Below are 25,665 nucleotides of genomic sequence, written 5' to 3'. Positions count from 1 at the left end.
AGGTTCAATCCCACCCACTGACATACCAACAATCAAGCCTCAACTGCAAAAGGAAGGCATAAGCAGCCCACTCAAGGGACACCCCTGGAGTACTCAGCTCAACTGACCAGAGAAACTGAGCCACTGGGCGTCATACGGCACCTACTATATAAGGCCACTCTGCCAAGATTGGAAGATGTAGCAGGTCCACCTAATACAAGAAAAAAACACAGGGAGGTAGCCAAAATAAGGAGAAAATGAAATGTTCCAAATGAAAGAACTGAACAAAACTACAGAACTAAACAAAATGGAGATAAGTAATCTGTCAGAGGCAAAGTTCAAAACACTGGTTATAAGGATGCTCAATGAACTCAAGGAAAGAATAGATTATCTCAGTGATAACTTCAACAAAGAGATAGAAAACATATAAAAGGAGATAGAAAACATTAAAAAAAAAAAAAAAAAGAACCAGTCAGAAAGGAAGAATACAATAACTGAAATGAAGAATATATTTTTTAAAAAGAATATATTAGATGGAATCAACAGCAGATTAGATGAAGCAGAGGACTGAATCAGGGATTTGGAAGCTAAGGAAGCAGAAAATACCCGATTGAAACAGATTTAAAAAAAGAATCCCAAATTCCAAAAAAATAAAGATAGTTTGAGGGACCTCTGGAACAACATCAAGTGTAACATTCACATCATAGGCATTCACATCAAACAAGGGATTGAACACTTATTTGAAGAAATAATAACTGAAGACTTCCCTAACTTAGCAAAGGAAATAAATCTATAGGTCCAGGAAACACAGAGAGTCCCAAACAAGATGTACCCCAAGAGGCCTACACCAAGACACTTCATAATTAAAGTAGCAAAGGTTAAAAACAATACAAAAAGTCTTAATAGAAGAAAGAGAAAAGCAGTTAGTGACCTACATGGGAGCTCCCATAAGACTGTCAGCTAATTTCTCAAAGAAACTTTGCAGACCAGAAGGGACTGTCACAAAATATTTAAAGTGATGAAAAGCAAGGACCTGCAACCAAGGCTGCTCTACCCAGGAAGGCTAACATTTAGAATCAAAGGAGAGATAAAGAGCTTCCCAGACAAGAAAAAGCTGAAGTAATTCATCACCATCAAGCCAAGAAATGTTAAAGGAACTTATCTAAGAAGAAGAAAAATAAAATTAAAAATATGAATAAGAAAATATCATGCCCTGGTCAGTGTGACTCAGCTGGTCCTGTGCCCTGGAAGGTTGCCGGTTGCACTCCCAGGCAGGGCACATACCTAGGCTGCAGGATCTATCCTGGTTCAGGGAGTGTACACGAGACTGGAGGCAACCAATCGATGTTTCTCTCTCTCTCCCTCTGTCCCTCTCCCTCTGTCCCTCTCTACCTACCTTCCTACCTCTAAAAAATTAATAAAATTCTTTTAAAAATATATCACCAAGAAAAAATACTGACAAAGGAAAACACATAATAAAAGCAGTGGATCCACCATCACTAAAGCTAGTACAAAGTTTAAAAGGCAAAAGTAGGAAGGTTATGTGTAATTACAACAGTGAATGAAGGGTTACGTACAAACACACACACAAAAGAAGTAAAAATTAATGACACATCAACATGTAGGGGATGAGTAAATTACAGCAATTTTAGAATGTGTTCGAACTTAAGCAACCATAAACTTAAAATGGACTGCTATAAACATAAAGCACGTGATAACCACAAGCCAACAATCTATGAGCTATACAAGAAATATAAAGGAATCCAAACACAACACTACAGGAAGTCGTCAACATAAAAGAGAGCAAGAGAATAAAATAACTACATACCAATCAATAGTTAATTTAAAGGCAAACTGATTAAATGTTCCAATCAAGAGACAAATGGATAAAGAAGTGTTATATATACAATGGGACACTGTATTCTCAACCATAAAAAAGAGTAAAATCTTACCATTTGTAACAACATAGATGGACCTAGAGGGTATTATGCTCAGTGAAGTAAGTCAAACAGAGAAAGACAAATGCCGTATGATTTCACTTATATGTGGAATCTAAATACAAAATAAATGAATAAAACAGAAACAAACTCATAGATACAGAGAACAAACTGATGGTTGCCAAAAGGGAGGGAGGTTGGGGAGCCGGATGAGAAGATGAAGAATTTAAGAAGTACAAATTGCCAGTTACAAAATAGTCATGGAGTGTAAAGTACAGCATAGGAAATATAGTCAATAATATTGTAATAACTGTGTACGGTGTCAAATGGGTGCAAGATTTACAGGGCATCAGTTTTTAAGTTATATAAATATCTAACCACTATGCTGTACACCTGAAACTAATATAATATTGAATGTCAACTGTAACTGAAAAATAAAAAAGAAATTTAGAGTCAATTCAATATCAATTAAAATCCTCACTGTATTTTTATTATTATTATTGATTTCAGAGAGGGGAAGGGAGAGAGAGAGAGAGAGAGATAGAAACACCAATGAGAGCCCTGGCTGATGTGGCTCATTTGATTAGGTGCTGCCCAAGAGGTTGCTGGTTCAATTCTCGGTCAGGGCACATGCCCAGGTTACAGGCTCTATCCTCGGTTCTGCTTGCACATCGATGTTTCTCTTTCTCCCTCTCCCTTCCTCTCTCTCTCTAAAAATCAATAAAGAAAAAATATTTTTAAAAAAAGGAAACATCGATGAGAGAGACACATTGATCGGCTGCTTCCTGCACGCCCCCTATTGGGGATCGAACCCACAACGCGGGCATGTGCCCTGACCAGAAATAGAGCCAGCAACCTCCGGATGCCTGGGACAACGCTCAGCCAACTAAGCCACACCGGCACTGTATTTTTATATAACATGATGTGTTGGTTGTGACATTCAGCTGCAAGAACGATTGGGCAAGAATATCAGAGTTTTTTACAAGTAATAATGAAGCAAATGAGTAGATTACTGTGATGCTGAAATATTTACCCTGATAGATCTTAAAACACAGCAGACCCAAGTGACGATTTTCAAAGCCACACAACTGGTAAGCAGAGGCGCTGAGATTCAGAGTCAGAACTGATTTAAAAGGCGCTGAGATTCAGAGTCAGAACTGATTTACAAGCCCAAGCAAGATCTGACCTCCTAAAACTGGAAGCACAAAGTTACTTGGTGGAGAAGTGCACCCCAGGGAAAGCGTGCCCCCACACAGAGTGCCTTCTTTATTTTTGGAATCAGCTATCTAAGGAACCTCCAAGTACCAAACCAAGGCTTTGTTCTAGGTTTGCCCTCGCACTGAAATTCTCACTGTGGCAGAACCTGCTCCAATCGCTCTCACACCCAGAGACTGAGATCTCGGTTAGAACTTTCCTGAAGCCTTTGTGATGGCAGACCGGGGTGGTTGCCACGGTGACCACAGGGCCTGTGGCTGGGGGCTCCCAGCATGTCCTGAAGCCCAGCTGGCCCCTCACTCCCACTGCATTTCCCACCTGCTCAGGGCCCTGTGGAGTCTTCATCACTAAGGCACGTAGTTACCATCCAGCTATTCCCCCGGGCCCTTACCTTCCTTCCCTCAGCTCCACCTCCTCACCCTTTTGCCTCTGGGTAACGCTTCTCACCCCTCCCTCCTTGTTCCTAACACTCCCTCTGCTCACCTCTGACTGCTGCACCCTTCATTCTCCTCACTCTCTTCCTCTTGAGTCTCCCCCCCTCTGGCCTTTGGGCTTCTCTCTTAGTTTTCTCCCTTAGTCCTCTGCTCCTCACTCCCCTTTCCCTTCCAGTCTTCCCTGTGCAACTTCTCCATTCCCCCTTCCCTTCCAGTCTTCCCTGTACAACTTCTCCATTCCCCTTCCCTTCCAGTCTTCCCTGTGCAACTTCTCCATTCCCCTTTCCCTTCCAGTCTTCCCTGTACAACTTCTCCATTCCCCTTCCCTTCCAGTCTTCCCTGCACGACTTCTCCATTCCCCTTTCTCTATGCTCTTCCCTTGGTCCCCCATCAGCTTCTCCTCCCCTCTCCACTCCCTCACACCATCATTCCCGTCGCTCTCATCCCCTCACCCCCTCTGCTCCCTTACTCCCCGCCTCTGCTTTCTTCCCATCAGTTGAGCTGGGTCAGCTATATCCAGGAACAATCATGGGGCTTGGGGGTGCAAAGGGAACAGTGACTCCTCAGGAGCAGAATCCCAGCCCAAGACCTAAAAAAGGGCCAAAAAGGGGTAAAATGAGGATGAAGAAGAAAAAGAAGAAGATAGATATGGAGGAGCTGAAGAAGGAAGTGGTCATGGTGAGAAAACCCAAAATGGATGCTGACCAAATAGCTTTCTGAAAGCACTTCCCAACTCTCAGCCTTTTTTTTTAATCCTCAGCTGAGGATATTTTTCCCATGGCTTTTCAGAGAGAGTGGACGGGAGAGAGAGAGAAACATCGATGTGAGAGAGACACATGGACTGGTTGCCTCCCACGAGCCTGCAATTGAAGTACATGTCGCTCTAACCACTGAGCCAAACCGGCCAGGACAACCCTCAGCCTTTTAGCATCTTCTCCACAAGCCTGAGCTATCCATCTTCCCCCAGTGTTTCCCCCCCTCCCCTGGAAATCACCAAGGGTCACCACCTCTCCCTCAGTGACTCTGCTGTCTTCTCAGAACGATCACAAATTAACCTTGGAACAGCTGAGCACCAAGTATTCTGTGGACCTGACAAAGGTGAGTGAAAAAGCTCCCCCTGAGGGAGGCTGTCAGGACAAAACCCCTAACTAGTGCTCTTACTCTTACCCTCCTCCCAGGGAAGTTTCACAGGCCACACACTTGGCAAAAGATGATAATGGTAACTATCCCAAAGAGAGCTCAGAATTAGATAAGAGAATAAAAGCATGGTTTACACAGCACTTTCCACACCTTTGTCCCTGGAATCCTTGGACACTCATTAGTTATCAAGGAACCCAAAGACCTTTGCTTACGTGGGTTATGTCATCTATAATTATCATATTAGAAATTAAAATTGAGAAATTTAAAAATATTTTCTAATTCATTTTAAAACAAGAGTAAACCCATCATATACATATTAGAATAAATAATAATTTTATGACAAATAACTTTTTCAAAATAAAAAGTTAGTGGCATTTTACATTTTTGCAAGCCTCTTTAATGTCTAGCTTTTTAATAAATGACAGCTAGATTCTCATATATTTTCAGTATTAAATCTGTTGCAATATCATGTATTATGTAGCCTTCAGAAAATCCCACTATACAGTCAAGAGAATGAGGCTGAAAAAGACAAACAATAATTTAGTATTACTATGAAAATTGTTTGAAGATATGGAACACCCCCACGAAAGGGTGCTTGGACCCCATGGGTCCCCAGACCACACTGAGAGCCACTGGTTTAACAGTAAAACCATATATTCTACTATTACTATTACTATTACTATTACTATTACTATTACTATTACTATTACTATTACTATTACTACTGCTGCTGCTACTAGAGCCACTATTACAGTGACCACAGATAAGAATCTTAAATCCAAGCCTTCAAAATATAAGCTCCTCTTAGATCTAGAATTTCTTCACTGGAGGGGCTTCATCTAGTAACCAAAGAGGAACATAAGAGGCTTGTCTTGCTTTTATTAACATTGTATACTTTTCAGTGGGAGTTTGGGGAGCGGCTAATGGAGATTAAAGAGAGTTTGTCTTACAATCTTCTAGTAGGTTCTACTATCATTTTCTTTCAGAGGAAAAAGTATGCATTCATGTAATTGTTTTTTTCCTACTTCTTAGCTAGAGCGCCAAAGTGTGAATAATCCATATGTTATTGACATTCTGTATTGTATCCCATTATTACATTAGCTTTGAGCATTATTTCTATATTATAAATTATCCCCACTAGAGTTAGAGCTCCATAAGCATAGGGACCATTTTTACTCATTTTTGTATCTTAACAGAGCACCAGGCCCAAGATGAGTATTCAAAAAGGTTTGTGAATCAATCCATAAACTAAAAATTCATCCTATGTAAGCATGCTAAACTATATCCTTTTTATAACACAAATTTTTAAATCCCACTTATCTAGGAAGAACTTCTAGTCTGACCTTCAGAGAACTTTATTGGTCTCTAGGCCCATCCTGGGGCTATAATGGCAGATCTGAGTTTTGAAACCAGGTTCCCCTTTGCTATAGCTGTTTTTCTTTCATTTTTTTCCATGATTTTCTACCCCTTCTTATTCCTTCTTCACACAGGGCCTTAGCCCCAAAGAGGCACAGGAAATCCTGGATCGAGATGGACCCAATACACTCACGCCACCCCCCACCACTCCAGAATGGATCAAATTCTGTAGACAAATGTTTGGTGGCTTCTCCATTCTCCTGTGGATTGGTGCCATTCTCTGCTTTACGGCTTATGGCATCCAGGTGTCTTTTCATGAGGAGACTACCGAAGACAATGTGAGTCTGTTCAACTGCTACTGCCCAGCCCCGTCTCCGCTTAGCACCTGGCACTCTTCTGCTCAGCATCCTAGCACCCCTGAAGCCCTCTGGGCAAAGTCCCTAGTGCTCCCAGGACTTTCTAAGGGAGCCCTTGGTGCCTCCTGGCTTCCCTGGTCTTTTCTCTGGAAAGCTATACCGATTCAGCTCACTGAGATACAGGGTTTCCCCTAGACACTTGCTCTCCTTTCATTACCTTCCCAACTAATCTTCAGAGCACTTTATAGTCCCTTTATCTTTCCCAGATTTTTAATCTCTTCATCTCTTTTCTCCCCATCTCCCTCACTATCTGCCCCCATCCCATAAACAGCCTTTTTAGAGGAGAATGTAGGCCTTCACGGACCTGGGATTTTGCTGGTCCCTCGCCATAGCTCAGGGTTCCTTCACCAGGAAGCCAGGGAAGCCAGCCCTGACTGAGGCTTTCCTCGGCCACTGTACTCTCCACTGAGTCCAATGGCTTCTTTTTTGCTATTGTTAATCCTCACCTGAGGATATTTTTTCCATTGCTTTTCAGAGAGAGTAGAAGGAAGGGAGGGAGGGAGGGAGAGAGAAGCATTGATGTGAGAGAGACACATGGACTGGTTGCCTCCCTCATGCACCCTGACCAGGGGGAGGGAAGAAAGCCACAACCCAGGTACATGCTCTTGACCTGGAATCGAACCCAAGGCCCTTTGGTGCGCAGGCCAACGCTGTAATCACTGAGCCACACCAACCAGGGCCTATGGTTCCTTGAACTTGGAGAAACTATTCTCCTTGCAGTTTTCTGAGAATGAAGAGGAAGAGAAGGCTCTACTGATAAGCCCTTTCTTTCCCTACCCCAGCTGTACCTGGGCATTGTATTAGCTGTTGTGGTGTTCATCACGGGCTGCTTCTCCTACAGTCAGGAGGCCAAGAGTTCCAGAATCATGGAGTCTTTTAAGAACATGGTGCCTCAGGTAAGGTTGGTGTGAGAGGATCCAGTGAGAGGAGGTACAGAATGTGGCACAGTGACTAAGTCCCTGGGAGAAATGCGTCCTACAATGAGTGAGCTGAGTGAGGCCGGCGAGAGTGAGGCTCACTTAGGTTTTTCTCTATCTGGCCTTAAAAGTACCCTGAGAAAGGCACAGCATCATCTATGAAGTGTTCTGCTCTAGAATGCATAATATGAATCTAATGAGCATAATATGAAGCCCGGAAGGAGAACATCTGATTGTTCAAAAAAGGGCAAAGGAAGTCGGAGAGGCTAGATTCTTCAAATGTCAGTGACCTTAAAGACAAAGCACAACTGTGGAAATGGTCCAGATTATTATTCTAGACTGACTCCTGTGCTGGAGGAGAGAAAAATGCTATAAAAGATGTATTGGGTCAACTGACAAACTAGAATGCAGACAGATTAAAATACTGTCAATGTGAAATTTACTGAAATTGATAACTGCATTATGATTATTTGATATCCTAATTCTTGGGAAATGAACACTGAAGTGTGTAGAATAAAAGACCATGATGTGTGTGTAACTAACCCTCAAATGGTTCAGGAATAAGTGTTTACATACACCCATATGTAGAGACAAAGAACAAGTGATGAAGCAAATGGGATAAGATGTTAATAGGTGAATCTGGGTAAAGGTTATACTGGCATCTTTGGTATAATTTTTATCCTTGCAACTTTTCTAAAAGCTTAGGTTATTTTCAGATAAAAAAAAGGTTTTTTTTAAGTACCTGGAAATAATATAACAGTAGAAAGAGGTTCCTAGGCACAGGGCTGGAAACTTGGAAAAGAACAGGTTCCCGAATTTCCAACAACGTGATCATGTTCTAGCATTATAAGCCAGGATCATCTCCTTTTGATGTGAACATAATTTCTTCCTTCAGTAAGAGCCCTGGGGAAAGGTTTCAGTAGAACGAACTATGAGTTTGAAAACTATCAGTTAGCTTTTGCTACCTAACAAACCATCCCAAGACTCAGTGGCTCAAAACAACAAACATATTATTTCTCACAATTCTATGGCTGGGCTGTTCTTCTGATCTGATTTGAATTTAGTTGATGCCGGATGGTATAAGATGACCCCATTCACATGTCTGGGGTCTCAGCTGAGATTACTGGGGCCAGCTGGGGCCTTTCTCTTTATGATTTCTCTTCCTCCAGGAGGCTAGCTTGGGCTTGTTCAGTATGGTGACAGAGGGATTCCCAGTGGCAATAGGGGAAGCCCAAGTGTGCAAGCACTTTTAAGCCTCTGCTTGCATTACGATTGCCAATGTCCTATGGGACAAAGCAAACTATAGCCAAGCCTAAGTGTAGGCTTATAGAGATAGACTCCATCTCTTAGTGGGAGAAACACCAAAATCACATTGGAAAGAGCCCTGCAAACAACAATGGTAAGAATTTGCAATCTACCAAAGAGCCCTTCAGGAATTATATTCTTGTACACCTGAAAATTATATAATGCTATTAACCAATGTTACCCCAATTATTTTATTGATTGATTGATTGATTGATTTGAGAGACAGAGGGAGAGAAATGGATTTGTTGTTCCACTTGTTTATGATTCATTGGTTGATTCTTGTATATGCCCTGACTGGGGATAGAACCCACAACCTTAGCATATTGGGAAATGCTCTAACCAAATGAGCTACCTCCCCAGGGCCCAATGTTACACCAATACATTTAGTAATAATAATTAAAAAATGACGTGTTGAGTGACAGTGTAAGAAAGTGGAGCCAGAAGGGAAGCCAGGAACAGGAGGTTGTAGGCCAGGATCACGATTAGGGGAGCAGAAAGTTTTGCAGATAACCCCATACTATCTTCCCACAGCAAGCTCTAGTAATTCGAGGTGGAGAGAAGATGCAGATAAATGTACAGAATGTAGTGGTGGGAGACCTGGTAGAAGTGAAGGGTGGAGACCGAATCCCCGCTGACATCCGGCTCATCTCTGCACAAGGATGTAAGGTGAGGGGATGTGGGAAGCTGGGGGAGGGAGAGCCAAGCATGACCTTGAGGCACTGTGGTGACCTGGGCTCAGTGAAAGAAAGTACAATCTTATTATCCAAAACCTTGAGACCTTACAAGTGAAGATCTGAGGTTAGAGACAATAAAGTACTGGTGTGTAAATTTATGTTTCTCTCTGCATGTCAGTAATGATGATTGTTGGTGGCAGATAAAGCTGTGACATATTTATAAATGAATCTTTTTTCCCTCCTGCTCACTTTACAACTCCTCCTCTTCCCCATCTCAGGTGGACAACTCATCCTTGACGGGAGAGTCGGAGCCCCAGACCCGCAGCCCTGATTTCACCCATGAGAACCCTCTGGAAACCCGAAACATCTGCTTCTTCTCCACCAACTGTGTGGAAGGTGACTATCACTTTATAAATATCCTAGATTCAAAAGCAGAGATTGAAAGGCTTCAGGAAGTCTCTGTCTTCTAAAGGTAGCAGGGCAGGTGACAGCCTGTAAGTTGTCTAAGCTCTCCATTACTCTTGAACTGATTGACCTTTAGTGAAAGGTCAAAGCCATACTTTTCACATTTGAGCAACGATGATACTAAAAGTCGCTACCCTAAAGATTTTTATGTGGATTAAAGGAATACTACACATAAAATGCTTAGCATAAAGCCTAATACATTGTAAGTGCCCTATTATTCTAAATGGTAAAGGGACTGTGCTCTATGAACTGGAAATAGCACAGAGGGAGGAAAATTATTCAGCCCTGCTAGGTTCTTCTCCTGAGGTTAACCCTCTCTTCTTACTCTTCCAAAGAGGATATGGGCACTGGAAATCTGAGTTCCCAGAGGTGCCAGTCACACTTCAGCTTTGCTCCTAGTATCTAGGGCATCCTTGAGCTGGGAGGCAGCTCTGGCCAAAGTGGTAACAATGTCAACTGATTCTTCATCTCTTCCCCTTCGGGAGGACTGCATGGCCCTCTGGACACACATTAAAATCACTATTCATGCTTAAGAATAAGTTTTTGGGTATCTAAGAAATAGCTATTTTATAATTGAATGCCTAGTATGTGTCAAGTGCTACAGATAACTCTGATTCTCACAGCAGTATACAATAGATATTATTCCTCCTTTATACATGAAAGACTAAGGTTTAAAGAAATTAAATGCAGTATTCAAGAGCACAACTCAACAGAAAAGAGAAGGGTCACAGATTCTAATGCAGGTTTGTCTCCAAAGCACATGCTCTTTCCACAGACCCTCCTCAGGAATAAAGCTTGCTAGTGACCTCTCTGGTAATAAAATTAGTTTATTTGGAATTTCCTTATAGGATAAAGTAACGTTAAGATAGAAGAGGAATCCAACTAGAAAATAAAATATAGATTCAAATAATTTTTTTTTAAATTTGATTGAACAGAAAGATGCAAATTAACAATTTTACTCCCAAAACAGTATATTTCTATTACTAAATTTTGGGAAGAAATTTGCTCAAATTTCTCCTTCCAAAGTAAATTTTTCATCAGCAAAGTATATGCTTCAGATAAGGGGAAAAGTGGATGGTGGCATTCCATCTGAGAAACAAGGATCTGGCTAGAATGGAGGAGGCTTTGGGAGAAGACTGGAGGGATCCAAGAGGTGGCCAAGAGGGTGGAGCTAGGTTGAAGGAGCTTTTGACTGTTAAACTGAGGGATTTCTGTGCAATCTGCAAACTAGTAGCATAACTTTAACCTTTATCCTAGAACTTTGTCTCTCTGCTTTCATCTCTGTAGACTCTGACAGGGCTGCTGCTCCAGGCATCTCTCTCTGGGTTCTCATGCATCTTCATGGCGGGGGGGGGGGGCAAGCTGGCATTATATAGAAGGTTTTAATGGGCTATAGGAGGCTTGGCCTTCTTTACCTTCCCCAAGGTTGACATCAACACACCCTGTCTCTAGATACATTGAGATTAGTTATTAAATCCCTTCTCTCCAAGCATGGGGAAACCATAGCAGAAGGAATGAAAATGAAGAGCTAGACTAAACTAGGGAATAGTCTGTAGATAGAGGTGAAATAGATATAGGTGACACCACACTCTATTCCCCCTAAAAATATAAAACCTTTTTAGCACCTCTCAATTATTTTAGTATTTTCCTTTCACAAAGCTCAATGAGTGCCCCTGGCAACCAGTCTGAAACTCATCTGTAGAGTACCTCAGACTGCGAGCCTTTCCAGAACCTCCACCTAACAGTGACCTGACCTGTCTGCTCTCTGCGCAGGACCCTGTTCTGAGACTCATCTAGCTGAAGGTGACTTTGGAAATATATGTTAGATGTTGTGGGAGCTGCCAGATTAGAGCAGCCTCTACAAATTACACTTATGATTTTATATCTGCACTTCTGGAGACCCTGAATTCATCTAAATAAATAAAATAAATAAACTAAAATTTGACTGCCTACTATGTACCCAGCCCTCTTCCCCAGGCTCTTTTAAAAACACTATTCCTCACAGCTTTATAGGTGCTTCCATTGCAATTTAAGGATGAGGAAACCTGCGTCTCAGAGCATTTAAGTAACTTGCCCCAGGGCACACAGCTGGAACATTAGAAAGTTGAACTCCCAGCCCTGAGTCTTTCCGATTCTAAAACATACTATTTCTATGTTACCCTTCTGAGCAATTCTGGCTGTGACTTTGATGGTAGAATTTCAGCCATTATGGTAAAGCAGGAAGAATTATTTTGAGAAAAGAGCCTTACCAGGCCCCTCACTTCAAGCCATGCAGATGAGTGGCCTGCAGCCGGGGTGTGTAAGGCCAGCCCGGCACCCCAGCGGCTCCCCTTCCGACTGGGCGGTGCTGCTGGAAGGAAGAGCGCGGGAGCCCGGCCGCACGGCCTCTGCTCGCCGGCAGGGGTCAGGCTGGCTCCAGCCAGCAGAGCAGGGAGGGGCTCAGGCCAGGGCAGGGTTGCTCACCTCAACACTGTGGACATTTGGGCAGAATAGTTATTCACTGTATGGGGAGAGGCGGGCTGTCCTGGGCTAGCAGGATGATTTAGCAGAATCTCTGCCCTCTGCCCACTAGATGCCTGGAGCAGCGCCCTCCCACCCAGTTGTGGCAACCAAAAATCTTTCCAGACATTGTCAAATGTCTCCTAGGGGGCAAATTGCCCCCAACTGAGAACCAAGGGGTTAGAGAATAAGAAGATACTGGAACATAGGACTCTAGCAGATGAGTAACCACTATTCCTGGGGATCTAGAAACTTTCAGTTACTGAGGGCAAAATAGGAAATATATAGACAATTGAAGATATTTAAGTGTAATGAAGACCTTTTCGATAGTGAAGACAATCAGGCAATAAAATTGGGTATCTCAGGAGAACTGAAATCTCTTCAGAGTTTTTTTTAGGCTAGGAGACCCTTAGTTGTATAAGCTAAATATGAGGAGAATAGAACATAATGACCTCTCAGAGGCCCTTGAGTTTCCACCTTGTTTTTGACCACTGACAGCTTTTGTATTTACCGGACCCAACATCCTTCCCAACTGAGGCTTCCCCCTTCATCCGCAGGAACAGCCCGGGGCATCGTGATTGCTACAGGAGACTCCACAGCAATGGGCCGCATTGCCACCCTGACCTCAAGCCTGGGAGTTGGCAAGACTCCCATTGCTGTAGAAATCGAACACTTTATCCATCTGATCACCTCGCTGGCCATCTTCCTTGGCATCGCGTTCTTTGTGCTCTCCATTATCTTGGGCTACGGCTGGCTGGAGGCTGTCATTTTTCTTATTGGCATCATTGTGGCCAATGTCCCTGAGGGGCTGCTGGCCACTGTCACTGTGAGTAGCCAGGGTAGGGTGGCCTCAAGGCACACAAACTGCTCCAGGGAAATGAAATCGCTAGTATCTCTTTCATTGTCTAACCTCTCAAGTGCAGAGGACCCCTGATGTGTATACAGATGTCAAATCATTTAGCTTCCAGATTACTTTTACTTTCTCCAACCATATCTTCTGGTGCCTCCTTTTCTTAATGAGAAAGGAAGTGAGTTGCAATGCAGAAAACGTTACAGGGTAAGTCTTGGGGAGTGAATTCCAGTGTTGACTGGTGAACTTGTCCAAATCACTTACCTCCAGGCCTCAATTTATCCATCAGTTTATAGAGGAAGATTAATTTAGAATCACAGAATTTTATTGGAAAGTACTCCAAAGCTCAAATAAATTCAAGTTTCCAACAAATGCTGACTATCCTGTAATAAGTCCATGGGAGATGATGATTGTTTCTAGTCATGGGAAGCCCACCCCTTTTTTTCTCAGCTCATTTCATTGTTGGGTTGCTCTAGTTCGATTGCATTGTGTTAAGCAGAAATATAATTCTGTGTTTGGTCCCAGTTTTCCCATCTGAAGAAACACAAAATAAGTCAGTTGTCTCTCTTCTACAAACCACCCTTTAGATTTTTGACAGTAACCATTATGTTCCCTCAAACTCTCCAGGTAAGAGGTGAAATAATAATCCCTTTCCTTTAGTTATATGGCACAGTCTTCAGGCCCCTTGTCCTGCTGATCACCTCTTTGGGGTATGCTTTAGTTTACTAAAATATAGATGAGAACAATACTCTGGGTGTGGTTGGACTAGCACAAAAACATCGGGACTAATGATATTATGTAAAGAAAACATAACCAACCCCATGATTAGAATTCTGCATTTACATAACCACATCCTAAGAATTCATTAGCTTTTAAAGCAAGATTTTATGCACCTGATTTTTATCAAATGTGTATGGTAAACATGACTTACGGTCAATAAAAATCTGATTTAGCCCTGGCCGTGTTGCTCAATGGTTAGTGCACCAGCCCCTGCACCGAAGGGTCTCAGGTTCAATTCCAGTCAAGGGCATGCACCTGGGTTGCAAGTTTGATCCTCAGCACCGGTCAGGTGCATGGGGGAGGCAAGCAATCGATGTTTCTCTCTCTTTCTCCCCTTAGAGACTCTCTAAAAATCAATGAAAAAAATACCATCCAGTAAGGATTAACAACAACAACAAAATCTTTTGATTTAAATGATTCCTCAACTCCTTTTTAGTGCTGCAATATTTCTTCTCAATTTCACCCTCTCCATTGTTTTTTTAAAAACTATCAGTACAACCCCCACTCCATACATAGCATCTTACACCACAATAAAAGGTTAGCTATTGATGTGGTCCTTGGAAAGACTGGAGACTTGAGGAAGGGGTGTGGCCTGAACTTGAATGAAAAGATGCTGCTGAGTAGAAAAGATGAAAGGATCATAGGAGAGTGGAGTATTTTAGGGACAATAGGGAGATCATTCTCTGTGATATCCTGGTAAAGGAATGCACTCTGGTTTTAAAACTCTGCCTTGAAGCACAAACCAAAATCACTTTCTTAATTTCATTTACTGTAGCCATAGATGGAGTTGTTGTTGTTTTTTAAGTAGGTAAGAACATAAGGGAAATTAGTACAAAAAATTTAAATAGCAACCAAAAGCATTTCAGATTTCCAAAACCCAATGTGGTGTGAATAGCCAATATTTTCTCTCCATTTATGCTCTTGCCTCTTCGTGGCCTTAGGTGTGTCTGACGCTGACAGCCAAGCGCATGGCGAGGAAGAACTGCCTGGTGAAGAACCTGGAGGCGGTGGAGACGCTGGGCTCCACCTCCACCATCTGCTCCGACAAGACGGGCACCCTCACCCAGAACCGTATGACCGTCGCCCACTTATGGTTCGATAAGACCATCTATGCAGCTGACACGAATGAAGAACAGACTGGTGACTAGTGGCATTGGTGGGCGTTGGGGGACGAGTGAGCTGAGAGGGAAAGGTGAGTTCAGGCAAAGAAAAGACAGCTGGAAAGGGAATTTGAAAGGAAGGTGTAGAGGAAAGAAGATGTCGCTGTAAAGTTTTGGGGTACGGACAGGATGGAAATAACTCCCTGCTTTAAACGCTCCTCTCTCCTGCTCACAGGCTGTTCTTTCTCCCTAGGGAATGCATTTGCCAACAGCTCTGACACCTGGTCCATCCTGGCCCGAATCGCTGGCCTCTGCAACCGGGCTGACTTTGGGACTGATCAGGAGGCCCTTCCCGTAGCGAAGGTGTCAGGCCTAAGGGGGGAGAGGGTACCTCAGTGTCCAGGGTATAACCCACCCTCTCCCAAAAACCCCTTTCCTGGCACTCAGTGATTTCCCCAGGCGCCCCCTCCCCACTCTGCCCCTTTCCTTGTCCCGTGGGCTTATTACAAAACCCCACCTGGCAGCGCACAACAACAGGGGATGCTTCTGAGTCAGCCCTCCTCAAGTTCGTCGAGCAGACCTACAGCTCCGTGAAGGAGATGAGGGAGAAAAGCCCCAAGGTGGCAGAGATTCCCTTTAATTCTACCAACAAGTACCAGGTACAGAACCAACAAAGGTAGGAGAATGATTGGGCGGAGACGGGCTCATCTTTTGGGCAAACAGGAGCTTTGTCTTCAACTCACCTCTGAGCAGTAAGATAGAGAGTGGGGCAGAGATAACCAGCGTGTGAACTAGGAAGAAGGCTCACCCCAAGGGAAGGTAGCAGGCCGGTGCGGGAGGAGCAGTGATAAAAGGGAGAGGGGCCCGGCCAGCGTGGCTCAGCGGTTGAGCGCCGACCTAGGATCCAAAAGATCGCAATTTGATTCCCGGTCAGGGCATGTGCCCGGGTTGCGGGCTCGATCCCCAGTCGGGGGCGTGCGGGAGGCAGCCGATCAATGACTCTCTCATCACTGATGTTTCTATCTCTCTCTCTGCCTCTCCCTTCCTCTCTCTGAAATCAATAAAGATATATTTTTTTAAAAAAAGGGAAAGGGGTTCAGGCCTCACCAGAGCTCGAGACTACACCGCTTGTGAAGACAGCAAGGCACAAAAGGCTCTCTTAAAGCTGATCCTTGAATGTCTTGTTTCAGTCCCTGCAGCTGTTAGGAGGCATCTCTGTGGCTATTGCGAGATGAGCCACAGCAGAATCAGGCTGGATTTACAAGACACATCCCAGGCGCGCCTCATTTCATTAGTCATCAATTTCTTTTTTCACTCCATGCCTGCAACTCTAGCAGCTGCCATTGGGTAGGCGACCAGGGGCCTCCAGCATGTCTGTAAATTTCGTTTCCCAGGAGGATTTTGTCCCTTATCCAGGGAGGAGTGGCAAGGGAAAGAGAACTGTGGCGTGAGGGACACTGGTGGCACTAACAGCAAAATCCACGAGAGAAAGGAAACGCAGTATTTCTTTCCCACGTGAGATTCCGAGCACACTTTGAGGAAGGGGTGTGGTGGAAAGGTGGGTGTGGTGGCATTGCCATGACTGGAACTCTACCAACTAAGGTTTGAGTTCTATGGGACAGTTGTGATTTGCTCAGGAGAGTGGGATTCTCTAAGTTCAGGCACTACTGTAAAGGTCAGACATGTGGGTGCACCAACAGACAAGGGAGACTCCCGAAAGTCAGTTTTGTATTTGTGTGTTAAAACACAGGTAATAGTCAATAGCCAAGATACGGAAGCAACCCAAATGCCCATCAATAGACGACTGGATAAAAAAGTTGTGGTTAAAAAAAAAAAAAGTTGTGCTACATATATACAATGGAATATTACCCGGCCCCCCAAAAAGAATGAAGTCTTATCACTGACAGCATGGGTGGACCTAGAGGGTATTACGCTGAGTGAAATAAGTCAGTCAGAGAAAGACAAATATCATACGATGTCACTTATATTTGGGATCGAAAGAATAAAATAAACAAACAAAATAGAAACAGACTCATAGATACAGAGAACAGACTGATGGTTGCCAGAGGAGAGGGGCCTTAGGGGGACTGAGTAAAAAAGGTGAAGGGATTAAGAAGTACATTGGTAGTTACAAAATAGTTAAAGCATAGGGAATATAGTCAATAATATTGTAATAACTATGTATAGTGCCAGGTGGGTACTAGATATATTGGGGAGAACAGTTTGTAAAGTACATGATCATCTAACCACTATGCTGTACAACTGAAACTAATACAAAATAATATTTTTTAAATGATAAAACTATGAGCAGAAATTAGTGTATAAACATTTTTAAATCATAAAAAAAATATTTGGAATAATTTTAAGCCAATACATTTGCAAACTTAGATAAAATTAAAATTTCTAGAAAAAAAGCGCACGTAATAGTGCTTGGGTTCACAGAACATATACTGAAATTGGAACGATACAAAGAAGATTAACATGCCCCCTACAACATGCACATTTGTTAATTATTCTATATTTTTATATTTGAAAGTTGCTTAAGAGGGTAGATCTTAAAAGTTTTCATCACAAAAAAATATTTGTAACTGAAAATAATAATAAAATAATAAAAGCTATATAGATTTCTAAAAGCCCAATTACCTATATTTTCACATTGAATACGAACAACTAAGAGTTAAAGACCCATAGTTTTTTGTCTCAGCTGGCTTGTAGTCAGTGTAATAAGATAGGTCTCTGAGACTCCAACTGCAAACTTATTTCCACTTTTTTCTGATGTTTAGTGGCCTCACTAACCAGACAGGAATTTTGTGCTAGACGAGGCCTGATTAAAGCCTTTGGTCAGAAAAAATTAAGTACCTCTCCCTCTACATGATTCAGAATAAAAGCAAAACATAGTCACATTTGTTGGAATGTCCAAAAAAATAGCAACTTTACCCAAAATGACCATGTTAGTGCTTTTTTTGAGCTATTAAATATAAAATTCAAACAGCAAAATCTTCCTCCATGGTGCACCCAGCGTGCTCAGCAGCCTACCAGCGCCCAGCTCCAGCAGGGCTTGCTTGGAGGAGGCACCAGGAAAGCCTCTCTTGCTACTTTCACTCCCTGCGGACAACTGCCTTCACTAGGGTAGTTAGGCTCCAGGTTACGAGGTGTTTCTTAGCCTGTGATCTTTTGCAAAGTTTGGTCCATTTCCCTCTCTGAGATGGAAACAAAAAAAGGAAGGGTCTCTGTTCTGATATTTCCAGATTTCTCCCATATTTTTATCTGTAATTTTCTATCAAGATGTGATTTTCCTGTGACCAAGGTAGCAGTTTATGTAGGCCTTGCTGTCATCCCCAATAATCGCCAATAAATAGTCTACAAATATGTATTAAGCACACAGAAAATTAAGCTCCTTAAACCTTTACAGCTTCTGCTTAAATAAGTTAAGGTGCTTCCTCTTAACTGCTTAAGCATATTCTGAATGTAACTGAACAGGGTTTCTTTTGGAAGTTTCTAATGGACCTTTTTTGCCCACATTACACACATGGGTTTCCCACGTTACACACACGGGTTTCCCACGTTACACACACGGGTTTCCCACGTTACACACACGGGTTTCCCACTTTGCTTCTCCTTTGGGCAGTGCAGTCTGGCCTTCTCTGCCCCAGCTCATTTCCTTTCAATGCGCTAATTTTGTTACCCAACAGGCTATGTAGCAGGAATTTCCTGTGGATCATAAAAGGACCCCCACAGATTGTTCCTTTTCACAGATCAGAGATCAAGGGAAAATGCAAAACCAAAGTTGACCTTATTTCTCTCTCCTCCTTGGCTGTTGTCTCCTCAGGTTTCCTTCACATGAATATGCTCTTCCCTCCCCCCACGAGCCGCACTGACCCTGACCCTCACATTCGACACCCCCACCTCCCCACCAACACCACGCAGCACCTCTCAGGGGACTTCATGATTTTAAGAGAGTGCAGAGGGGACTGGAATGCCTAACCTATTTTTGAATTGTGTTTCACAGTTTTTAAAGTATTTTTTGCAAATATTAACTATCAAAAACTCAATGAAGTAGGCACAGCAGATCCTTTTACATTTTATCAAAGTCACTAAGGTTTTGAGAAGTCAAATGGATTGACCCGAGGCCATGAAGCATTCCAGCTGGCTCTAGACACAGGTCTCTGGGCTCTCAGCTTTCTCTCCTGCCCACTCTGCGGCGTTTGCCAGCCCCGTCAGGTTCGCTCTCTAGGCATCGAGGCAGGGAGGAAGCAGGGAAAGTGAGTGCGCCAGCCTCTGCCCTCAGCTTCCAGCGGGGCTGCGAAGATAGAGACCAGCATGCAGACAATACCAGGCTGGAGGTGCCAGGAAAGCGAGAGGGGTGGGCGACCCTGAACGGAGGAAGGGCGCAAAGGAAATGGAGGGGCATGAGACAGGTTCCTGCCTGTTTTACCCTCCAAAACCTTTCCCTTGCTTTTTTGCCCCGACCCTGCTCTCCTGTTCCACCAACGCTTCCTCTCCTCTCCCTAGATGTCCATCCACCTCCGGGAAGACAGTTCCCAGGCCCACGTGCTGCTGATGAAGGGGGCTCCTGAGAGGATCTTGGAGTTTTGCTCTAGTTACTTTCTGAATGGGCAAGAGTACCCAATGGACAATGAAATGAAAGAAGCCTTCCAGAATGCCTACCTGGAACTGGGGGGTCTGGGGGAACGTGTGCTAGGTGAGGGGGCTGTGGGAGAAGCCTTTGCAAGAATGGTATCGAAGTGGTTCTGATTTATGGGGTGAAAAATCAAGGCTGTTGGGGTGAGCAGGATAGGGACATACATGGCTAGACAGATGACTCTTGGTCCCTTCTGTCTCTCCCCAGGGTTCTGCTTCTTGAATCTGCCTACCACTTTCTCCAAGGGATTCAAGTTTAATGTGGACGAAATCAATTTCCCCATGACTAACCTTTGTTTCGCGGGGCTCATTTCCTTGATCGACCCCCCTCGAGCTGCAGTGCCTGATGCCGTGAACAAGTGTCGCAGTGCAGGGATTAAGGTAAACTCTTGACCACCCCAGAAGCCCCACCTGTCAGGGATTGGGACAACAGCAGAATTGGTTCTTAATAATCTTGGTTTAATTAATTTCTTTTTCCTTCAGTTTAGGATTTTTAGTTTTAAGAGACTAGTGGTAAGTGTCCTCTATAGACTCCCGTCTTTCATTGAACATTAGAATCATCAAGGGAACTTTAAAAACCTGATGCCTAGGCCACATCCCAGGCCCATTACATTAGCAACTCAGGGTGAGACCCAGGCATCTGCATTTTTTTCTTTTTAAATATATCTTTATTGATTTCAGAGAGAGGAAGGGAGAGGGAGAGAGAAACGTTGATCAACCGCCTCTTGCACGCTCCCAACTGGGGACTGAGCCCACAACCCGGGCACATGCCCCGACCGGGAATTGAACCTCGACCTCCTGGATCCTAGATCGATGCCCAGCTGCTGAGCCACACCCAGCCAGGCAAGGCATCTGCATTTTTCAAAAACTTCCCTAGAGATTCCAATGTGCAAGTTTGAGAACCAGTGTCCTAGGACAATGCCTCTCAAACTAATGTGCATGTGACATTGACACCTTCTATGTTTCTACCTGATATACTGGATCCTGGACTTGGGGGAGGGCAAGTTACAGTAGGGGAGGCGAGCACTAGGTATTTAAGGAGAGTTAGAGGTTATCTGTTAGGGCTGGCTTTACCTTAGACCTTGACTGTTGGCAATTTGGGGGCAGCCTTGGCCATGCTAAGTTCAATGATTGGTCATTAGAGTGGGAGCCAAGGAATGGACATAGGAAGTTATTTTGAGTGAATTCCCTAATTACTACTAGATGTTTGGGGTGATGCAATTCTTTGCAGAGATGGCATTATTATAACACATCTGCATAGGATAACCAAGTTTTCTTGATATTCCTCAAGGATCCTTTAAGCTTCCATATCATATTGGAGATAAATGAAGAAGGGCTTCATTTGAATGACCGAGCTTTGAAGTGGACTGTTAGAGTGAGGAATAACATTGTGGATGTGATCTAAAATTGAACTCATCTGGGAATTCATGGAAGTCCTGGGTTGGCCTCGAGCTGGCAGCCAAAGCAGAAGGCCTCCATGCTTTCTGGGCCAGTCCTTGTTCTGGGCACAGGTTTACAGGTCTTGTAATTTCTTACTTCCCCTGAACTCTAGGCTGACAGGAATTTGGCAGACTTGGTGAGGAATTGTGAATCATCTCTTTTCTTATAGGAAAGTGAGAGATGTATCATGTGTGACAAAATGTAATGGACACATGGGGGGTTGTCCCACAGGGTTGGGCTTTCCAGGGTCCACTCCATCGTGGTGTTGATGAGGAACTGATGCACATTACGAGGCTGCTGGAAGAGGTCTGATAGCATTTGCATGGCAGCAAAGTTTACAAGAAATGATTGTGGTCCTGGTGTTTCCCAGGTAGAACCATATGCGCAGGTTGGAATAAATGTGATTTTTAAAAAACTAAAATAACAATATTTCATTATATTTGCCACTACCTGAGGCTCTCAGTAGTATGCTACAAGCCCAGCCTCCTCTGAGGACTGCAGTAAAGCGGTGAGGGTCCACAGTAACATGGCCAACACTGGAATGTTTCTCTCAGAGGGATCCCATCTGGGGGACAAGGGTACAAAGGAACAAGAGAGCAGCTCGCAAGACTGTGTGGGAACATCAGAGGTATAGTCAGCATGAAGAACTTAGAAATGAAATTCTTTTAATACTTGACAAATTCCAGAAACTGCTAGATGCCCTTTACCTCAAAGGGAGCCATTCTCTGTAGAACTGCGCTTCTATTGTCTGCGTGCATCTCAGCTCTCTGAAACTGTGTCCTAAGAACTCACTCGTGGGGTGACTGACTTTGTGTTTCTATTTCTCCAGCCTGGCATGGAGGTGGTACTGCCAGGAACTGCCACAGAACCGTCCATTTGAATGGCCAAACTGGGCTAGGTGCTAGGGATGTATCCGGACGATACCACACCTGTCATATAGGCCCCAGGTCACTATTGATGAGCCACTGGGAAGCTCAGGGCACTGTGAGCCTGAAAGGCATCACTGAGGGCTCAGTCTGAACCACATCTGGAATCTTCTAACCTTCTGTGAAGTTCCCTCTCACATCTTCACCAGTTATTCCACACTCCACAGCCAAGCGTGGTGAGGATCCAATGCCCCACAACCAAGCCGGGGTGCTGGAAACCAGTGGTGTGGGGAGCAGCTCCTAGTGTGACCCTCAGTCTCTGGAATCACAGCTTAGTCACACTTTGTCATCTTCCAGCAAGCCAGGGGTGCCAATATGGAATGATGAAGGCTCAGAGGAAAGCTTCTGAAAGGCTTATCTCCATTCTCTGAAAGTAAATAGACTGACTTTTCCAGGACCTCTGTTCCTGAAAGCAGCTGGATCATTCAGTCACAGTCAGATAGTTTCCTTCTCCCCCCGTCAGGGCCTGAAAAATGGGGTACTTGGGAACCATGGGCATTGTTTGTTGATGGTTTACTACGTGCTAGGCATTGTGCTAAGGCAGGAAACTTAACAAGGAGTCCTAGACATGGCCCCACCTCCCAGCGCTCCCAGCAGTGTGGGAGAGAGACATGTAAGCAGTCATCATGCGGCAAGTAGAGAATGCTAGGAAGGGACGGAGTGCGGACACCTGATCTTTGGGAAGGAATGGGACTAGGGCTGGTAACAGCTATGCAAAAAGGGGCTGAAATTTAGGGGTACAGGGGGGCAGTGGGGAAAAGAGAGGAAGAATGAGGATCAGAATGCACCTGGGCCTGAATGAAACTTTGTTCGGCAGATGGATTATTGCAGATGTTCCTTTATCACCACTTTGTTCAATGTGTAGGTGTTTCTGACTTTGAGCTTCTGAAGCAATTAAATGAAATTCTGAATATAGAAATACATCTAAATTTCTGATTTATTCCTGGAAAATCTAAAACCCAAATTGTCTTATGTTTTATGATCTAATGATCCTGACCCACCCCCAAGAGTTGAAGCACAAGTTCTTGGGAATGAGCTACTAAAACTTCTATGCAATGAAAGCAGTGACCTGTTAATTCTTAGAGAGAAAGGTGAGGGATCCAGGACTTCCTTGAAGATGATTCTACTCCTCTGCTCTCCCTTCCCAACCCAGGTGATTATGGTAACAGGGGATCATCCCATTACGGCCAAGGCCATTGCCAAGGGTGTGGGCATCATCTCAGAAGGTTCTGAGACAGCAGAGGACATTGCTGCCCGGCTCAAGGTCCCTGTCACTGAGATCAGGTGAGACTTCTAAAGAACTCAGATCTGCCGTATTTTCTGCTATCAGCCTGCTTCACTAGATCCCACTTACTAAAGTTCTTGAAGGATCCTTAAAGATAGATGTGCAGGGTTTACATAGTACAAAACAAAATGTAATTGGAAAATGACCAAGTAGGTTTTCAGAAGACATGGAACAAAGAGGCAGAGAAAAAGGACCAGTGGTTGGAAAAGGGGGAGGGGATGGAATGTGTCAGTCTGGAGACAGTGAATGGTTGGGGACAAGTGAGGAGATTGGGTTGAAAGGAAAAACAAGGAGGTTGGTTAGGGGGCACCTGATGAATTCTCAACACTCTGAACTAAACTTTTAAAGTTCTTTTTGCGCCCTGGCCAGTGCGTCTCGGTTGGAGCGTCATCCCGAGCCCTGAAAGCTGCCCATTGGATTCCTGGGCCAGGGCACACACCTAGGTTGTGGGTTTGATTCCTGGTGGGGGCGCGTGTGCGAACCAATCGATGATTCTCTCATACATCAATGATCCTCTCACCCTCTTCCTTTACCTCTGTCTAAAATCAGTAAAAAAATAAAATCTTCTGGTGAGGTTTAAAAACAAAAACTCTTTTTGCTCAGGGACGCCAAAGCCATTGTGGTGCATGGCTCAAAACTAAAGGAAATGAACACAGAAGAACTTGCTAATGTCCTCAGAAACCACATGGAGATTGTGTTTGCTCGGACCTCCCCTCAGCAGAAGCTCATCATTGTAGAGGGATGTCAGAGGCTGGTGAGGAGACAAAGGAGCCTTGGGAAAACTGGCAGAAATCACGTGGAGTAGCCCAAGCCTCAACCAAGCAGAGGAATGTGTGCTGGGCTAGAGGAGACTCCAGAGAGCATCTCATCTGGAGCCTCAGAAATGGGCATCAGTTTGGGGGCTCCCTAAGAGTTTTAATATCTCAGGAGAGCAGGAGAAGGAAGGGCTAAGAGGCCTCCAACAAGCATGATTATATCAAGAAACAAGGGATGATGGAATCAAACTGATTTTTGGGACTGGTCTTGAATCTGACAGTAATTACTTGACTCCCTCTATGCTTCTCCAGGGAGCCATCGTGGCGGTGACAGGAGACGGCGTGAATGACTCCCCGGCACTGAAGAAGGCTGACATTGGCATAGCCATGGGTATCGCTGGCTCCGATGTCTCTAAGCAGGCAGCCGACATGATCTTGCTGGACGACAACTTTGCCTCCATCGTCACGGGCGTGGAGGAGGGTGAGGAGGCAGTGCTGGGACTTGACACACAGACTCAGGTGGGAGATGGTGTGCAATACCCTCATTCCCATCACTCATCACCCAACTTCGAGGATCCTGTAAAGGCTGGGGGAAATCACTGTAAGACAAAATTTTGCAAACTAGGTTCAGTTGGTACTTAGAACATCACTATCAGAAGCCCTTTTTCATTAGATTGGGGGAAACTCCAGATTATTTAGGGAGACCAGGACTGTGCTGTAGTATTCTATAGTCTTTCTTCTCTCATAGAAATTCAAGCAGGTCCACAATAAATTCCAAGACACAGCCATACCCCTGGGACTACCTCATACTCCATCATCTCAGGAGGGCCCCCCCAGGGACCTGTTCCCTGAATGACATTGACATATCAAGATCAGTTGGAGCCTGATCTATAAATTGACTGCATGAGCCAAAATTATTACCCTCTTTCCCAGAGAATTCTGAAGACAATACCCATTGGTAAACAAGAGAACTCCAGAATTCTGCATCCCAGGCTCCCTGCTTTCTGCCTGAAGCTATCTCTTTAAAACCTATGACAATCCACATAATAGGAATAGTTATCATTTTATTGAGACCTCATAGGATCCTGACACTGGGGAATAAAAAGACATACATCCCTGTTCTCATGTCCTTTCATTTCTAGTGGAACAAGACAAACGATAAATTGTATAGTATATTAAAAGAAGATAAATGCAATCAAAAAAACAAAGCAAGAGTACAGGAAGAGATTAGAGTTTTTAAAGAGTCATCAGGGAAAGAATCAAGCCATCTTACAAGGCAGAAGGAATGAAGTTCAGATAGATGAGGGGTGCCCAAAGTTACAAGCCAGTTATGGCAGAAAATGGGATTGGAACCCAAGCCCAGGATCTTTCCACTTCAGCCTTAATCTTCTAGTGGCTTTTACACTGGTGTTCACAAACATCTCTAAGTATTAACCAGGCCCAACCCTGCTTAACTTTTGGAGATCAGATGGCATTAGCCATGTTGAATCCAAGAACAAAGAGTACACAGATATGACATGCTAATAAATCCTGGCTCTAATTAATAGTCAT

General features: G+C 43.9%; 1 protein-coding gene and 1 pseudogene across 1 annotated transcript in view; both read left to right on the top strand.

The window, feature by feature from the left end:
• Positions 1 to 4,093: 4,093 nt before the first annotated feature.
• The window catches only part of ATP1A4 (ATPase Na+/K+ transporting subunit alpha 4), a 30,091-nt gene continuing 8,519 nt past the window's right edge, over positions 4,094 to 25,665 (top strand). Inside the window, exons 1-15 of the mRNA XM_016214717.2 lie at positions 4,094 to 4,243; positions 4,604 to 4,663; positions 6,196 to 6,399; positions 7,260 to 7,373; positions 9,231 to 9,365; positions 9,652 to 9,769; positions 12,895 to 13,163; positions 14,909 to 15,107; positions 15,321 to 15,430; positions 15,592 to 15,726; positions 19,580 to 19,769; positions 19,917 to 20,089; positions 23,228 to 23,358; positions 23,963 to 24,113; positions 24,427 to 24,595. Of these exons, the coding sequence (XP_016070203.2) occupies positions 4,094 to 4,243; positions 4,604 to 4,663; positions 6,196 to 6,399; positions 7,260 to 7,373; positions 9,231 to 9,365; positions 9,652 to 9,769; positions 12,895 to 13,163; positions 14,909 to 15,107; positions 15,321 to 15,430; positions 15,592 to 15,726; positions 19,580 to 19,769; positions 19,917 to 20,089; positions 23,228 to 23,358; positions 23,963 to 24,113; positions 24,427 to 24,595 (2,308 nt within the window). The remainder of the gene's footprint in view (positions 4,244 to 4,603; positions 4,664 to 6,195; positions 6,400 to 7,259; positions 7,374 to 9,230; positions 9,366 to 9,651; positions 9,770 to 12,894; positions 13,164 to 14,908; positions 15,108 to 15,320; positions 15,431 to 15,591; positions 15,727 to 19,579; positions 19,770 to 19,916; positions 20,090 to 23,227; positions 23,359 to 23,962; positions 24,114 to 24,426; positions 24,596 to 25,665) is intronic.
• LOC148090947 (U6 spliceosomal RNA) lies at positions 17,494 to 17,592 on the top strand (annotated as a pseudogene).

The sequence above is a fragment of the Miniopterus natalensis genome, chromosome 19, assembly GCF_054644295.1.
Source record: "Miniopterus natalensis isolate mMinNat1 chromosome 19, mMinNat1.hap1, whole genome shotgun sequence".
In the NCBI taxonomy this organism is placed as follows: Eukaryota; Metazoa; Chordata; class Mammalia; order Chiroptera; family Miniopteridae; genus Miniopterus; species Miniopterus natalensis.
Note: the sequence above shows the minus strand (reverse complement) of the source record. Positions and strands in the feature narration are given on the sequence as shown.